Raw genomic sequence first — 18484 nt, forward strand, 5'->3', positions numbered from 1 at the left:
TGGCGATATGTGCGCTGTAACTACTTGTGTGTGACTGCCAATAATGTTTAAAATATTTTATCTGACGCTTATGGCGGAAACTAAAGTTGCAACATCCTACGGGCTGCACGCTATACACTCTCAATCAGTAGCTCACTAGTAACACTTACTTTTGAGCCAAGACATCAGCTGTTAAGGCTTCATTACACTCTGAATCACTCATTGCTCCTTCATCATCGTCATCATCGCCAACCATCCTGTAATGGAAAAAAAAACAAATTAAAAACACATTAACCTTTAAAAACAGTTTTAATCTAATATATAAAGCTCAAAGTGTGTATGTATGTGTGTATGTATGTATGTATGTACGTACATGTGTATGTACGTGTGTGTGTGTGTGTACGTGTGTGTGTCCGGGATAGGCATCCGCACTGTCGCAGCTACAGCCACAAAATTTGGCACAGTCACACGTCTGGACCCCGAGAGCGTCCTAAGCTATGTTGTGAGGCGAAATTTTAACCCCGCACGTTCCAATTCACCAAACAATTTTGCCCCTATCTGCATACTGGGGGAAAAAGTGTGTGTGCGCGTCAAGCCCCGCCCCTCATTATGAGGTCATAATGCCCCTATCTGCATACTGGGGAAGCAGTGTGTGCGTATCAAGCCCCGCCCCTCATTATGATGTCACAATGGTTGCCATGGCGACGCTGATGTCATCATAGGTTGCAAGCCCTGCCGCCGCTCATTATGATGTCATAATGGTTGACTATGGAATGGAGGATGTGTGATGGGTATATGGGCACCGGACTATGGGATGGAGGATATGTATGATGGGTATATGGGAACGGGACTATGGGATGGGGGATGTGTGATGGGTATATGGGCACTGGACTATGGGATGGCGGATATGTATATGAGCATGGGACTATGAGATGGAGGATGTATGATGGGTTTATGGGCACGGGACTATGGGATGGAGGATGTGTGATGGGTATATGGGCACTGGACTATGGGATGGAGGATATGTATGACGGGTATATAGGCACGGGACTATGGGGTGGCGGATATGTATATGGGCACAGGACTACGGGATGGAGGATGTGTGATGGGTATATGGGCACGGGACTATGGGATGGGATGGAGGATGTGTGATGGGTATATGGGCACTGTACTATGAGATAGCGGATATGTATGATGGGTATATGGGCACGGGACTATGGGATGGAGGATATGTATGATGGGTATATGGGCACGGGACTATGGGATGGAGGATATGTATGATGGGTATATGGGCACGGGACTATGAGATGAAGGATGTGTGATGGGTATATGGGCACTCGACTATGGGATGGTGAATATGTATGATGGGTATATGGGCATGGGACTATGGGATGGAGAATATGTATGATGGGTATATGGGCATGGGACTATGGCATGGAGAATATGTATGATGGGTATATGGTCATGGGACTATGGGATGGAGAATATGTATGATGGGTATATGGGCACTCGACTATGGGATGGAGAATATGTATGATGGGTATATGGGCACGGGACTATGGGATGGAGGATATGTATGATGGGTATATGAGCATGGGACTATGGGATGGAGAATATGTATGATGGGTATATGGACATGGGACTATGGGATGGAGGATGTGTGATGGGTATATGGGCACTCGACTATGGGATGGAGGATATGTATGATGGGTATATGGGCACGGGCCTATGGGATCGTGGATATGTATGATGGGTATATGGGCACGGGACTATGGGATGGAGGATAATTATAATTTTCTATAACCACAGTTAGTTACTATGCCCGGGCAGCGCCGGGCTCTTCAGCTAGTGTCATAATAAATGTGTTCATGCTAAAGACCTCAAGAGATGACAGCTGGCCATGCAATATTACATGTCAAACCAGGCTGACAATGTGCTGCGCCATTCACACACAAATGTATCATATTACACCTAGTATCTAGTTACTGTAGAATCCATCTTTGCTTAAGGACAATTTGTGGCCTTCCATCAGCAAAAAGAACTCTAAATTTTCCAAAAAAGTTCACACTCCTCAATTTATTACAGTATTGTAATGACGAATACTTCTTTTGGCATATTCAGCATGGCCCATCACTACGATACATTACATTAAGGCCCCGTCACACTAAGCGACTCACCAGCGATCCCGACACCGATATGAAGGTGTCAGGATCGCTGGTAAGTCGCTATGTGATCGCTGGTGAGCTGTCACACAGACAGCTTCACCAGCGATCAGCACAGCGATGCCGAGCGCCCGGCATCGCTGGCTATCGCTGTAGAAAATAGTATCAAAATAAAAAATATAGTTATTCTCACCTTCCGACGTCCCGTTCAGCCATCCTGCCTCTCTCCACGCTCCGGTCCCAGTGATCCTTTGCACGAATGACCGCGAGATGTCACGGTCTCGCGGGATAACAAAGTCTCGCGGTCATTCGTGCAAAGGATCACTGGGACCGGAGCGTGGAGAGAGGCAGGATGGCTGAACGGGACATCGGAAGGTAAGAATAACTATATTTTTTTTTATTATTTTTTAACACCTGATCGCTGGTCTCCCGCTGTCACACACAGCGATGCCTGCTGGCCAGCGGGAGACCAGCGACCAAAGAAATGTCCAGAGGTTTCTTGCAGCGATCAGCGATACCGGCAGGGGGGCCGCTCGCTGATCGCTGTCACACACAGCGATCTCGCTGGTGAGATCGCTGTTACGTCACAAAAGTTGTGACTCAGCAGCGATCTCGCTACCGAGATTGCTTAGTGAGACAGGGCCTTTAGTTCTGGAGTAACATACTCCTGAAAACCTTCTTGTAGAGTCCATTACTTATCTACCACAACATAGGCGATAGGTGCCCGATCGCAGGGGAATCCCGCAATACAGCCCCCACTGATTGAGAAAACATAGGTTCTATAAAACCTTTGAAAATTATTCAGTTCTTCAATAGGTGAGAAGTGTGTCAAACTGTGGATTAATTAAAAAAAATTTAAAAAAAAAGGTTAAAGGGAATCTGTCACCTATTTTTTGCATATAAGATGCGGCCACCGCTATCAGGGGCTTATCTACAGTATTCTGTAATGCTGGAGATAAGCCCCCAATGTAACCTGAAAGAGAAGAAAAACAAGCTATATTATACTCACCGGGGAAGGCAGTCCGGGTCCAATGGGTGTCGCAGTTCGGCGCCTCACATCTTCTAGCGATGACGTCCTCTTCTTTGCTTCCCGTCGCAGCTCCGGCGCGGGCGCACTGCTCTGCCCTGTTGAGAGCAGAGTACTACAGTGCGCAGGTGCCGGACTTCTCTGACCTTTCCCAGCGCCTGCGCACTGCAGTACTCTGCTCTGCCCTCGACAGGACAGAGCAGTAAGCCTGCGCCCAAACGAGAAGCAAAGAAGAGGACATCATCGCTAGAAGATGGGAGGACCCAGACCGCGACACCCATCAGACCCGGACCGGACCCCCCCCAGTGAGTATAATATGTTTTTCTTATCTTTCAAGTTACATCGGGGGCTTATCTACAGCATTATAGAATGCTGTAGATAAGCCCCTGATTGCGGTGGCCGCATCTTATATGCGAAAAAATAGGTGACAGATTCCCTTTAAAGAGGTGCACCCAGATTCACAACTGTGCACCTATCCGCACTTGATTCAAGCAGTGGACATTGGACCCTCATTAGGATTGCTGTGGGTGCCAGTGAGGGTGTATGCTCACAACGATCAGATACTTATCCTTTGGGTAGGTGGTAAATTGTGATTAAAGATACATCTCTTTGACCTTTTAATAACCAGTAAAGAACCCTACACACTTCTAATTGGACATCTAAATATTAAAGAAGGCTTTAAAATTCTGCTGAAAGAAGGTTATACTAACGTATGTTGATCTGGACACATGACTGTAGTGGCTGTAGAGTGATCAAAGTTTTTGGCACTTAAACAGTCCAAGTGTGCCTTACCAGACATATTTCACTGGAGGAATGTACAGTATGAACCTTGGTGAAAGCTCCTCTTTAAAGCACACAAAAGGTTCTTCCATGCTACAAAATTCTCCATGAGGCAAGTTATTCAAGCAGGTTGCACATGCACAAGGTACTGTCTGAAAATGCAGATTACTAATCACATATGAACTACTACCTGTGACATGAATATTACCTGTGGTAAGGAGTACTCGGTTCATCAATTTTCATTAAGCCATAGTCCTTATCGGTAGGATGATAAGTGGCAAGAATATTCATCTCATCCCATTTCTGTGACTTCTTACTGTAGAAAAAAGTACAAAATATATAGAATTATGGTTTTGAATTTTAGCACAAAAAAGAAGCACTTGAGGAAGGAAAGAAAGATGGCTACGGGCCACAAAATATTTCTAGTGTAAAAGAAAAATTATGTCAGACTAGCCAAAAATATAAAAATACTTCTCAATAACGAAAGCAAAGACGTGAAGAAACTTTGAAGATGGCTTATCAATTATGTATAGGTGAATCAGAGCGGCTAATGGAGGCGATTCCATAGCAGGCTCTCTGGAATAGCTTACCCGTTCACATTACAGAGAGCAAGAACCATAAAGACTTGGAGCCAAGTCTGAGAAACGCCATAGTTTGTAAACTAAATAAGCAAAGTATGAGCCACAATTACAAAATATTAACCTGCTTTATAACTCTATTCACTAAACATAAGGTATGGTAATACTGCGTTCACACCTATGTATGGATACAGAGCGTCATCAGGTGGGGTCTCAATGATACCACCATGATCAGCAGATCAAAGGACTACGGTGCTCAACATTAGATGAGAGATGGCAATCTGTGCCTAGTTCTGCTGATCAGTCCCATTCAACACCTGCAAAATGTGTATGAGGAGGTCATTATAGCTCTAAAATGCATCTGCCAGTGCTCGTCAGTGCCATAACTGATACATTTGAGCATCAGTAGTAATCCTGTGCGCCCAACAGGGCAGAGACATAATATCTATAGCAGCGATGGGAATGGTTTTGGCAACTGGAATTATTCCCTATGGCGTTGAAAAGACATTCTGATTTTAGAACTAATGTAAGCCACTCTTACCGGGCTAGGGTTACATGGCGACATAAGGATTGTGGTGTCGCGACCTAATGATTGTCACCAGGGTTGTGCTGCAGCATGGGAATTACTGTGATTTACTGCAAAAAACGCCAACACTGCTAGATTTATTATTGTATGCAACTAACTGCATAGGGTTTGTTGTTCATTGCATGGTTGACACACAAATCACATGTAACCTGTGCCAAAGTATCCTTACGCGTGCTTTAAGAAATAAGGATAAGTTAGAGAATTATTCCAAAAATCGTGATAAGAGAAATTACTGATCACTACAGGGTCTTACCCAAGAACAAGGTCATGGAATCAGACTCTGTAAATTCACACCTTAAATAGAGTTAAAGTGTGCATGCTCAATCTCCACTCCATTTATTGTCTACGGGACTGCCAGAAACAGCCGAGCATTGTACTCTGCTGTATGTAGCAGTCCCACAGACATCGGATGGAGCAAAAGTGCCAATGCTCGACCTTGGTTTCAACTAAGATGGAACTTTGTGCCCCAGTTTCAGAGTTTAAAGCCCTGTTCTCACAATAACTGAGGTTATCAGCAGTCAGACCCCCAGAAAACACTTATCCCATATATAGGGCATAACTTGATATTTTGGGAATAACCCTATAAGAAGCAAAAGCTGTCATGTGATATTTTACCATCAGAGGAATTCATGTGCAAAACTTGATCCTCCTGTTCAAGTTACATGTCCCAATAACCATAGAATCAGGACTATGGGTTCTCGGGGCACGCTTCATAACAACGATCAGGTGGCAGGGAAACTTCACTAGTGACATCATTATCCCATCCCTGATATTCCCTGGGGGCACACTGTGTCCATCCATTAACATACAAGATAACGGAATATGGGCAAGGAGGAGTTGTCTATAGCAATCAGTAATGCTTCAGGGGGGATTTTAAGCTTTCAAATGGGGGGTTTGAAAAATAAAAAAAGGTATACAGTTCTGCAAAATACTTGTGTGATGGGTGATGTGATTAAAAATTGATCATCACTGCACAACAGTATGGAGACAACCACATAATTCAGGAGCCACAGTCTACAGGAAGACCAAATGTACTTCTCCCTGTGAGTCCTCATTACCAAAGAGATGGAAAGGAGGCAACGTTCACTGCCCCTCTGCCGTCTCCAGCTCACGGACAGCAGATTGGCACAATGAAATTGCAATGTCATGTCTATAATAATCTGACTCCAAAACAACCCATTGATGTGTCTGGAATCAGGGGACAGAATTGTTTCTTTCACTAGGATTTCTGCCTTTGGGAAAGCACAGAAGTGTAATATTGACCTGGATTATGGATCTATTAGTCATGCTTGGTCTGTGGTGAAACTAGGCTGGGGAACAATCCGGCTATATTATTCCACTAAGAGGGTCGTATGGTAAAATAGGACACATTAGAAGGATGTCCTGCAGCCGCTATTCCATGCATATAATTACTGGAGCCACTCTCACTCACCTAACCAGGAGAAGGGGTCTGGATGGGACCCTTTAAAGTTTCTTATCACGGTCAAACCCGAGAGATAAAACCAAGATTGCAGACTTTCCCAAATGTCAGTGGTTCTCCTCCGCAGGAGCTCTCTTCTAATTAGTAAGGTGTCTCTTTATTTTATCCCTAATGTGTGTGTCCTGTTTATTATAGTTCTGTATTGCTGGAAGCACTGCACCTTTAATAAATTAAATAAAAATGTAAATGGTGGTCCAGGTTTCAGGCAAGAGCCTGCATTCACCCCAACGCCAGATAGCGGAATGGCCAGTGTGGGGGGCGCACGCTGTCATGATTCTCTGACATTCCCTGTGTGAGCGGGAGATTATGCGACTTGTGCTGCATTGCTGACTACACTTAGTGGACTTCTATTGAGGGAGACTGAATGTGATCTTACATATGCAGATGACATCCACTGGGCAATACCAGGGAATGGTGGCAGTGAGTAGCACAGCAGTAGTAGTCACAACGTGACTGCAGAGTTATGGCTAAACTCAGATGACCCATTGTTTGGGTATTTATCCATTAAAACGTACCCACAATCACTAAGAGGGAACCATATAGCCTGGCCGTGGTACCCTGGCAACATCAGAGCGAGAAGGTCTCCCATCCGGCGTCAGAGCGCTGGGTGTGCGTGTACTAGTGTGTTAGGCCTGTTTCACACTTCCGTTTTTGACCATCAGTCAAAATCCGCCGTTTTTGCAAAAAAAAGGCGGATCCGTTATTTCCCCATTGACTTGCATTAGCGGCGGATCTTGACGGATGGCCATCCGTTGGATCCGTTTTTTTGCGAATCCGTCAATTTTTTTGCGTCTGCCGAGATGCCTGGACGGACCATGCAACGTTTTTTGTGCTGCAGGATCTGCATTTTTCTACAGCGCATGCCCGGAGGAATGAAGTCAGGAGGAAATTTAACCCTGAAATCATTTCTGGCGGACAGAGAAAAAAATACTCTCATTCTCTCTCTCTCTCCTACCCGGGAAGCGGTTCCTTTAAAATTCTTAATTCGGCAGATCCGTCAAAAAAACGGATCCGGTGGCATCCGTTCACATCAGTTAGGAACGGATCCGCTTTCCGCCTTTTCGGCGGATTTTAACTGACACAAAAAACTGAAGTGTGAAACAGGCCTTACCCAGCCAGGCAGCTTGTTTGACCAACTGGTGGGGCAGTAAGTAGTGTGAACTAGCGGGGTCCCCCTTTACAGCGGCATACAAGTCTAGTGTACAGGTGTGACAGCTCACACATGTTCTGATCCCCCCTTGCTGACATTGCTGCCAAGGTCACGTGATGAGCCCAGCTGTTGTAACCAGGCTAGCTGCCATCAGTCCTGAGCTTTGGGGATCATACATTACCCACTGATAGTGCACAGGAAAAGTTCTTCCTGACTGACAGCAAGCCGAGATCTGGAAAATCCTGCTGCCTAGCTACAGAAAGTACTGAGGAGGCGGAACAACACTCCATAGTAGACAGTGAGTACTGGCTGATGGGGAGCACGGAGCCTTCTGTCCGGGCACCATGCACACTGCCGGTCACCCCCTCCTGCGGTACCGCAGCGCTCCCACCTCTGGTCGTCCTCACTGTCCCGGCTCAGCTCCGCCTTGCTCAGCACACGTACGCCGGCGGCGGCGGAGCTCTTGTTCTTCAGAATGCCTTTAATGGGCCTGTGTGTTTGCTCCTCCATTCTCCGTGCGGAGCAGTGTCCCGGTGTGAGAACACGCCCAGCCAGCACCGGCCGCGCTTCCACCCTGTCACCTCCCGCTACGTCATCAGCAGCGTCTCCTGACGTCACTTCCGACGTCGGAGCGGGGTTGTTGTAGCCCCGCCTATCGCGCGTTGTAGTTGCTATGGAAACCATACTTCGTATTAGGCGCGAAAGAGGTTTAGGCTTGCAGCAAGTGGTGCAGAAGCGCCTCACACATGGCCGTGCTGCTACTAGGGGGTCTCTGCTCACACAGGGCTGTGCTGCTACTGGGGGGGTCTCTGCTCACACAGGGCCGTGCTGCTACTAGGGGGTCTCTGCTCACACAGGGCTGTGCTGCTACTAGGGGGTCTCTGCTCACACAGGGCTGTGCTGCTACTAGGGGGTCTCTGCTCACACAGGGCTGTGCTGCTACTGGGGGGGTCTCTGCTCACACAGGGCTGTGCTGCTACTAGGGGGTCTCTGCTCACACAGGGCTGTGCTGCTACTAGGGGGTCTCTGCTCACACAGGGCTGTGCTGCTACTAGGGGGTCTTTGCTCACACAGGGCTGTGCTGCTACTGGGGGGGTCTCTGCTCACACACGGCCGTGCTGCTACTAGGGGGTCTCTGCTCACACAGGGCTGTGCTGCTACTAGGGGGTCTCTGCTCACACAGGGCTGTGCTGCTACTAGGGGGTCTCTGCTTACACAGGGCTGTGCTGCTACTGGGGGGGGTCTCTGCTCACACACGGCCGTGCTGCTACTAGGGGGTCTCTGCTCACACAGGGCTGTGCTGCTGCTGGGGGGGATCTCTGCTCACACAGGGCCGTGCTGCTACTAGGGGGTCTCTGCTCACACAGGGCCGTGCTGCTACTAGGGGGTCTCTGCTCACACAGGGCTGTGCTGCTACTGGGGGGGTCTCTGCTCACACACGGCCGTGCTGCTACTAGGGGGTCTCTGCTCACACAGGGCCGTGCTGCTACTGGGGGGGGTCTCTGCTCACACAGGGCCGTGCTGCTACTAGGGGGTCTCTGCTCACACAGGGCTGTGCTGCTACTAGGGGGTCTCTGCTCACACATGGCCGTGCTGCTACTGGGGGGTCTCTGCTCACACAGGGCCGTGCTGCTGCTGGGGGGGATCTCTGCTCACACAGGGCCGTGCTGCTACTAGGGGGTCTCTGCTCACACAGGGCTGTGCTGCTGGGGGGGATCTCTGCTCACACAGGGCTGTGCTGCTGCTGGGGGGATCTCTGCTCACACAGGGCTGTGCTGCTGCTGGGGGGGATCTCTGCTCACACAGGGCTGTGCTGCTGCTGTGGGGGATCTCTGCTCACACAGGGCTGTGCTGCTGTGGGGGTCTCTGCTCACACAGGGCTGTGCTGCTGGGGGGGGTCTCTGCTCATACAGGGCTGTGCTGCTACTAGGGGGTCTCTGCTCACACATGGCCGTGCTGCTACTGGGGGGTCTCTGCTCACACATGGCCGTGCTGCTACTGGGGGGTCTCTGCTCACACAGGGCTGTGCTGCTGCTGTGGGGGTCTCTGCTCACACAGGGCCGTGCTGCTGTGGGGGTCTCTGCTCACACAGGGCTGTGCTGCTGGGGGGGGTCTCTGCTCACACAGGGCTGTGCTGCTGGGGGGGTCTCTGCTCACACAGGGCTGTGCTGCTGCTGGGGGGGGTCTCTGCTCACACAGGGCTGTGCTGCTGCTGGGGGGGATCTCTGCTCACACAGGGCTGTGCTGCTGCTGGGGGGGATCTCTGCTCACACAGGGCTGTGCTGCTGCTGTGGGGGTCTCTGCTCACACAGGGCCGTGCTGCTGTGGGGGTCTCTGCTCACACAGGGCTGTGCTGCTGGGGGGGGTCTCTGCTCACACAGGGCTGTGCTGCTGGGGGGGGTCTCTGCTCACACAGGGCTGTGCTGCTGGGGGGGGGTCTCTGCTCACACAGGGCTGTGCTGCTGGGGGGGGTCTCTGCTCACACAGGGCCGTGCTGCTACTAGGGGGTCTCTGCTCACACAGGGCTGTGCTGCTACTGGGGGGGGTCTCTGCTCACACATGGCCGTGCTGCTACTGGGGGGTCTCTGCTCACACAGGGCTGTGCTGCTGGGGGGGATCTCTGCTCACACAGGGCTGTGCTGCTGCTGGGGGGGATCTCTGCTCACACAGGGCTGTGCTGCTGCTGGGGGGGATCTCTGCTCACATAGGGCTGTGCTGCTGCTGGGGGGGTCTCTGCTCACACAGGGCTGTGCTGCTGCTGGGGGGTCTCTGCTCACACAGGGCTGTGCTGCTGCTGGGGGGTCTCTGCTCACACAGGGCTGTGCTGCTGTTGGGGGGTCTCTGCTCACACAGGGCCGTGCTGCTGCTGGGGGGGGTCTCTGCTCACAAAGGGCCGTGCTGCTGTGGGGGTCTCTGCTCACAAAGGGCCGTGCTGCTGTGGGGGTCTCTGCTCACACAGGGCTGTGCTGCTGCTGGGGGGTCTCTGCTCACACAGGGCTGTGCTGCTGCTGGGGGGTCTCTGCTCACACAGGGCTGTGCTGCTGCTGGGGGGTCTCTGCTCACACAGGGCTGTGCTGCTGCTGGGGGGTCTCTGCTCACACAGGGCTGTGCTGCTGCTGGGGGGGTCTCTGTTCACACAGGGCTGTGCTGCTGCTGGGGGGTCTCTGCTCACACAGGGCTGTGCTGCTGCTGGGGGGGTCTCTGCTCACACAGGGCCGTGCTGCTGGGGGGTCTCTGCTCACACAGGGCTGTGCTGTTGGGGGGTCTCTGCTCACACAGGGCCGTGCTGCTGCTGGGGGGTGTCTCTGCTCACACAGGGCCATGCTGCTGGGGGGTGTCTCTGCTCACACAGGGTCATGCTGTTGGGGGTTCCCTGCTCACACAGGGTCATGCTGTTGGGGGTTCCCTGCTCACACAGGGTCATGCTGTTGGGGGTTCCCTGCTCACTCAGAGCTGTGCTGCTGCTGGGGGCGTCTCCGCTCACACAGGGCCGTTCTGCTGCTGGGGGGTCTCTGCTCACACATGGCCGTTCTGCTGCTGAGGGGTCTCTGCTCACACAAACCCGTGCTTCTGCGGGGTCTCTGCTCACTCAGGGCCGTGCTGCTGCTGGGGGGTCTCTGCTCACACAGGGCCGTTCTGCTACTGAGGAGTCTCTGCTCACACGGCCGTTCTGCTGCTGTGGGGTCTCTGCTCACACAGGCCTGTGCTTCTGCTGCTGAGGGGTCTCTGCTCACTCAGGGCCGTGCTGCTGAGGGGTCTCTGCTCACTCAGGGCCGTGCTGCTGAGGGGTCTCTGCTCACACAGGGCTCTGCTGCTGGTGGGGGTGTCTCTGCTCACACTGGGCCGTGCTGCTGCTGGGGGTTCTGTTGTGAATTCGCTTTCTGGCCTACCTCTGGTTACTAGTGAAGGTAGTGGAGCTGGTTGTATTGACAGGGGGGGTCGCGAGTTCTCTTTCTGGGCTCCCTCTGGTGGTTACTGGAGGTAATGGAGCTGATCTAATTAACTGAGGCCTGCCACCTGATAATGATCTGCTTTCAGAACATACCAGAGTGCTGATATAGTGGGCGAAGTCTAGTGACTTCAGTATTTTTCTATCAGACGTGTTGGGTATTTTTTGCGTGATTGCAGACAGTCTTTCCTGTCTAGTTAGTGTGGGCCCCATCGTTTGCTCAGTCTATTTTCCTACCTGCGTTTGTGTTTTCATCTTGTCTCACCGACAATATGTTTGGGGTCTGCTCTGGGGCAGTTTAGCTTTCCCCTTTCTTACTTTAGGCTTATTTAGTTCTCTGGCTGTGTCAAGGCGTCTAGGATCATCGTAGGTACGCTCCACGGCTGCAGCTAATTGTGTGGATAGGATCAGGGGTCTGCAATCCGCTTAGTTACCAACCTCTCTAATTTTCTGTGGCTTAGCTTGGTCTTGCTTTCCTCCTCTGTGACCCAATCCTGCTCACTCACACAGGACTGTGCTTCTAGGGATTCCTTGCTCACACAGGGCCATGCTGCTGCTGGGTGTTCCCTGCTCACACAGGCCCTTGCGGCTGTGTGACGGTGACCGAGGCCGTCACATGCTTCCCTCTCTTTGGACATTGTTCACATGGATTACGTGCGGTAGCTTGTCGTTTACCAATGCTAACGTGTTCCTGTAATGTTGCTGTATAGTGTATGTACTGTTTATAAGCTTAGGGATAGAATAGAAGGTAGTATAGGACAATAGTGGGATTAGAATAGAGGGGGCATACTAGAGATAGGGAGTAAGAGTACTAGCCTAGCTTTAGTAAGCATAGGGGTTTACTTGACTGGGAGGAGTTACAGTGGGGATATAGTGTAGACTAGACACTTCCTGGTTAGTGAGCAGAGTGGGCAGCCTTGCCTAGGGCAAGAAGTGTAGATGCAGCAGTGAGCAAGGACAGTGTGACAGCCGTGGGGACAAGGTTGCTTCAGCAAGAAGAGTCCCCAGGCTGAGTGTCATGCAGGCGGTCACCAGCTTGAACAGGACCGTTCCAAGGAGGATCTGCAGCTTATGGCAGGGACTAGGTGAAGCAGAGACGGCGAGCCTTTTATCCTATAAGTCGAAGACGGACCAGGAAAATGGTAGTAAGCTGATGGACCTAAAAGCTCGGACGGGACAGGGATTGTCCAGGAAGGAGCAGTGAATGCTGGAATAGGACACTGATTGTCCAGGAAGAAGTAGTAGTAAGGGGCAGGGATGTCTGGTCCAAAAGAAATCTGACAGGTGCCCCGCCTACTATCAATTTGATATCAAATTGATATTAAAGGGAATGAAATAGATATCGTAGTGAATTAAAGTGCATTAAATAGATATCTTACGAATATCGTAGTGAATCAAAATGTATTAAATTGTTTCCCACAAATTGATAACAAAATAGTAAAGTGTATTAAATAGATATCATATGACTATCGTAGTGTATGAAAGTGTATTAAATTGGTAACTGACACAAATTTCAGTAATCAAAGTGAAACAAATTGCAATTGATACATTAATCAGAATTGTTTAATTGTCTATTATTTTATAGGGACAACAACTATATAGGTTTTTGATACGTGCTAACCACCCAGGGTTGTAAGGGGGGGGGGGATTATTCAGATGCTGGTGAAAAACAGGTTCTGTGTCTATTCCTGTTAATTGATTAGACTAGGGTAAATAAGAACAATATTCACCACGCTATACTGAGGGGTAAGGTACTGTCAGGCTTAGCGATGTATCAGCGATCCCGACCAGCGATATGACGCGGTCAGGATCGCTGGTACATCGCTAAGTGGTCGCTAGTGAGCTGCCACTCAGGCAGATCTCACCAGCAACATAGCAGGGGTCGGGGGTCGCTACTTACCTGTCACACTAGGCGATCCTGTGTCCTCCCGCCCGGCTCCACGCTCGTCTCTCCACAGGAAGCGCCGCAGGAAGCTGACGACGAGAAATAGTCCTGGACGGTCTCACACGATCAGCGATGACCAGCGGGGGAGCGGGTCGTAGGTAAGTATCAGACACAGCGATGTCGCTAGCAATATCGCTATAACGTCACAAGTTATAGCGATATTGCTAGCGATATCGCTAAGTGTGACAATACCTTTAAGAATAAACCTGTTTATATAACCGCGTAAATGGTATCAATGAATCTGATGTACTCACTTTTTAGTTTGGGAATGCTGGGATATGCAGTCGAGTCCACAGGCGAAAGGTGTATTCAGTAATGGAATTAATTATATCCTGGTAGGGTAGTAATAATAATGGAATACGTGATGATTAATATCATTTGGATAGAACTTGGTACAGGATTACATACAAACTATCTGTGAGCGCCTATGTACTTACTGAGATTAGCAATTGATTTTTATCCTCCAAGATGATTTTGAGACAATCATAAGCTCAATTGTTTAGAGCAATTTCGTTACTGCTGATGCAGGGACTGTAAGGTTATATAGTAATGTAAAGCGTAGAGGATGTCCAAATACAGGGATGGTGATAGATGTTTATAAAGTGGCACTTACTGGTTTAGGGTGCTGCCTGTATTTAGGAAGATAGAAGCCTTGGTCCAGTAGGTGAATATGAGCGATCTAATATGTATAGAATGATTTCTATTAGAGAAACTATAGTTATCACCAGTTTGGGTCCAATTTGTATATACAATGTTTATAGTGCACTTAGTTGTATTTGGTGAAGCAGCGTGTAGCTGGCGTGAGCAGATTCCTGATGCCACAAGTAGGTGTAGCCACTAATATATATATATATATATATATATATTTCTCGTTAAAGGAACTGTAATTAGCGTCTATTCAGATTCACAGTTTGTCATACTTACTCGTATTGTCATTGGTGGTGCAGCGTTTAGCTGGCGTGAGCAGTTGCCTGATGCTGCAAGTCGGTGCTGTCACCAAATACTGTATATATGGAGCGATTCGTGTTAGAGAAACTGAAACTAGCGTCTGTTCAAGTATAATGTCTGTCATATACTTGTATAGTCATTGGTGGTGCAGCGTTTAACTGGCGTGGGCAGGTGCCCGCTGTTGCAATTAGGTGTCGGCACCGCCTGTGTAGTGCTCACGTCGGGGAGGAGAGGGAGAAGGAGGACGCCTGCCCCTTCGCGTGCCCTGGCTGGAAGCTGGCCCTGACGAAGAGGGGAGATACCCCTCGAAACGCGTTGGTTTGTGCCCATTCACGCACCCGTCCTTTCTCTATGTGACGTCACGCTAGCTCCGCCCTCCACTTCTGCCACGTCCTCAGCGCTGCTTCTTAACATTGCTGGATTGCCTCATTAAATGAGGTATGCTTACTCACATACTTTCTGCTGGACTCCTACGTTCAGTGTCTTGTACACACCTGCGTTATATTACTGTTGGACTGGTTATATTAGCGGTTGCGCATCGCTCTTCAGTTACTCTGGACATTTTTATATTGAGCTGTGTTTTCGTTACAATTACAGGAAGTGCTCTGTTAGTTTTGCTTTACTTGCATCATTCCATATTGTGCTAACTGGGAGGCCCATTTTGAACAGGCACTTCAGGATTTAAGTAATCAGATAATAGCACTGGTGCCTCCACCCCCGGGCAGCTACTGCCAACTAGTCCTCCCAAGTTGCCACCATTTAGGTTCAGTGGAGACCGCTACAAGTTTCGTGGGTTTGTGAATCAATGTCTTTTGTATTTTGATGTGCATGCCGCCCACTTCCTTACTGATCGATCCAAGGTTTTATGTATAATCATGTTACTTACTTCCAGAGCTCTCGCGTGGGCAAATCCGCTTATGGAGACTCGTGACCCTCGTTTGAATATCCTCGATTATCTTCTTGCTGCAATGTCTATGATGCTTGATGACCCTAATTGTCACACTACAGCTGAGACCGCCTTGTTATCTTGACGTCAGGGTAGGCGTTCTGTCATTGAATACGCTACTGAGTTTAGACGGCTAGCGTTGGATACAATATGGGACTGTTATGCCCAATTATCCACTTATAAGAGGGGATTGTCTAGTGCGACGAAAGACTTGTTAGCTCATGCAGATGCTCCGCACGAGTTAGACGCTTTTATACAACATTGTGTACACATTGATATACGAATTACTGAGCGTAGACAGGAGAGATTTGCGGCCTCTAATCGTGTCTCTAATTCTTCCTTTTCTCCTAAAGAACCTACAGGCAAATCCTCTTGGGAGGCTGAACCAGTTCCCATGCAGGTGGATGCTTTACAGCAGCATGAGAGTAGCGAGTGCAGAGAGCAACGTTTTCAGGAAAGTCTGTTTTTACTGCGGTCAGTCAGATCACTTCCTTATCAACTGTCCCAAGCGGCCTCGCAATGTACTGGCCATGGTAGGGGAATTTGAGAATCAGAATGCTAAATCTGTTACGTCTGAGTTTAGTTTCTCTGTGAATGACATCTTTCATTCTCTGTCTGTGACCGCCTCTCGTAAAACACAGAGGGATAAAGAGAAACACTGCTCCCTTCCCATTAAGATCCGGTTGTTGGGACAATGGATTCCCTGTGCAGCTATGGTGGATTCAGAGGCAGTAGGTAATTTTATGGACTTAACCTTTGCCAAGGAACATGGCATTCAGACTCAGCAGAAAGCCACCTCGGTAACTTTGGAAACGTTGGATGGTTCCCCTCTAGTTTTTGGACCAGTAGATCAGGTAACTGTACCCCTGGAAGTTTCCATGGAACCCAATCATCAGGAAATTTATCCTTTATGTTAAACTCCTCACCACATTTCCCTTTAATTTTAGGAATTCCATGGCTGCAGTTGCAAAATCCTATCAACTGGGAGACCAAGGAGATCACTTTCCCATCAAGAGAAACACCAGTAACAAGCCAGGCAACTCCTCGGGACACGGAAAGTACCACTGAGGTATCTTTATTACCTTCTATCTATAATGAATTTTCGGATACTTGTGAGAAGAAAATAGCAGACCAGCTTCCTCCTCACAGTCCTTATGATTGTCCCATTGAACTGCTTCCGGGGGCAGCTATTCCATTCAAGAATGTCTACCCACTAGCAGCTCCGGAGCTGCAGACTATGAGGGAATAAACTGATGAGAATTTGGCTAAGGGGTTTAATTCGCCCCTCCTCATCACCGGCAGGAGCACCCATCTTTTTTCATTAAAAAGATTGATGGAACTCTTAGACCCTGTATTGATTATCGGGAGCTCAATAAGGTAACCATCTGGAATTGCTACCCTTTACCATTAATTCCTGAACTGCTAAAGTCTTCTCTAAGTTGAATCTTTGAGGAGCGTATAATTTGATTCCGATCCGCTCTGGAGATGAATGGAAGACTGCATTTAGATGTCGGTATGGGCATTTCGAATATCTGGTGATGCCTTTCGGTCTCTGCAATGCTCCGGCAACATTCCAACATCTGGCTAATGATATTTTTAGAGATCTGTTAGACCATTTTGTCGTGATTTATCTGGACAATATTTTTTTTTTTTTTTTTTTTTTTTGGATTAATTGCAGGAACATCAGGAGTGTGTTAAAACCGTCCTGAGATGTCTGAAAGAGAATCATCTCTACATTAAGCCTGAGAAATGTGAATTCCATTGCACAGAGATTCAATTTCTGGAGTATGTCATCTCACCACAGTGGCTTAACATGGAGGCAAGTAAGATCCAGACTATTCGTGATTGGCCCGCACCTAAAAATGTGAAGGAGGCAGGGCTGTGGAGTCGGAGCTCATTTTGTCGGAGTCGGTATAAAATGGACCAACTCCTAAAATATATAATAAATTGGGTACAGTAGTTCAATGCAGAATGTGCTGAATATTTTTTCAGAGGGATTTGGGAAAGTTATGAAGTCTAATATATAAAGCTCAATGTGGATATGTAAAGTATGTATGTGTGCATGCATGTCCGGGATTGGCATCCGCACCGTCGCAGCTACAGCCACAAAATTTGGCACAGTCACACGTCTGGACCCCGAGAGCGTCATGGGCTATGTTGTGAGGCGACATTTTAACCCCGCGCGTTCCAATTCACCAAACAATTTTACCCGTATCTACATAATGGGGCAAAAGTGTATGTATGTATTGGCATCTGCACCGTCGTAGCTACAGCCACAAAATTTTGCACAGTCACACGACTGGACCCCAAGAGCATCATAGGCTATGTTGTGAGGCAAAATTTTAACCCCGCGAGTTCCAATTCACCAAACAATTTTGCTCCTATTTACATAATGGGGAAAAAGTGAAAGGAAAAGTGTAGTAGGCAAATTGACAGCTGCCAGATGTGAACAAGGGGGACTTAAAGAATAAGAGCGATGACGCCAAAGAGTATATACCGTACAGTTGCTAAGGTGGGGCCCTGACATGGGATACTCATCACACACGGGGATATGAACACACACAAAATGCGCCACACACTACCACGTGCTTGAACACATATACCACCCTCAGCACACATTTCACCACACATACACCAAACTCGCCACATAAAAGTCGAAACACAAAAGTCGCCACTCAAAACTCGCCACGCTGTCCCAGAGCTGTTTAAAAGATGAAAAATGAGCTGTGATTGGTTGCTATCAGCAACTGTTTCCTTTGTAGACAGTTGTGGTAACTGAGGCCTATTATTCTTATCATTTCTATGGTGTTATCGTCCGTCTGTAAAGCTGGAAATAACACAATTTATTACCGTGCCAACACAGACCACCCTCTGACACAGACTGCAGGGGGAGCCCAGTATCACACAGGATAGGATTAGATACACGGCTCAGCAGTCAGTATTACACAGGAGAG

The 18484-nt window shown here is 48.7% G+C and overlaps 1 protein-coding gene and 1 long non-coding RNA gene across 4 annotated transcripts in view; one reads left to right on the forward strand and one right to left on the reverse strand.

Annotated features, from left to right (window-relative positions):
- PPP1R2 (protein phosphatase 1 regulatory inhibitor subunit 2) overlaps positions 1-8443 on the reverse strand; it is a 36180-nt gene extending 27737 nt beyond the window's left edge. For both annotated transcript variants that reach the window (XM_073578697.1, XM_073578698.1), the window contains exons 1-3: positions 8134-8443; positions 4157-4264; positions 150-236 (exon numbers count right to left, since the gene is read on the reverse strand). In XM_073578697.1, coding sequence (XP_073434798.1) covers positions 150-236; positions 4157-4264; positions 8134-8426 — 488 coding nt within the window. In that variant the 5' untranslated portion in view covers positions 8427-8443. The remainder of the gene's footprint in view (positions 1-149; positions 237-4156; positions 4265-8133) is intronic.
- A 6989-nt stretch (positions 8444-15432) lies between these two features.
- LOC141092747 (uncharacterized) lies at positions 15433-17743 on the forward strand. Of its 2 annotated transcripts, XR_012232890.1 has the most exons (4): positions 15433-16063; positions 16172-16384; positions 16478-16599; positions 17209-17743. It is a non-coding gene; the product is annotated as an uncharacterized lncRNA (long non-coding RNA). The 2 variants fall into 2 exon arrangements; XR_012232889.1 differs by having other exon boundaries at positions 16172-16599.
- The last annotated feature ends 741 nt before the right edge of the window (positions 17744-18484 follow it).

This window comes from Dendrobates tinctorius, unplaced genomic scaffold (assembly GCF_039654945.1).
Source record: "Dendrobates tinctorius isolate UK_male_01 unplaced genomic scaffold, ASM3965494v1 ptg000060l, whole genome shotgun sequence".
NCBI lineage: Eukaryota > Metazoa > Chordata > Amphibia > Anura > Dendrobatidae > Dendrobates > Dendrobates tinctorius.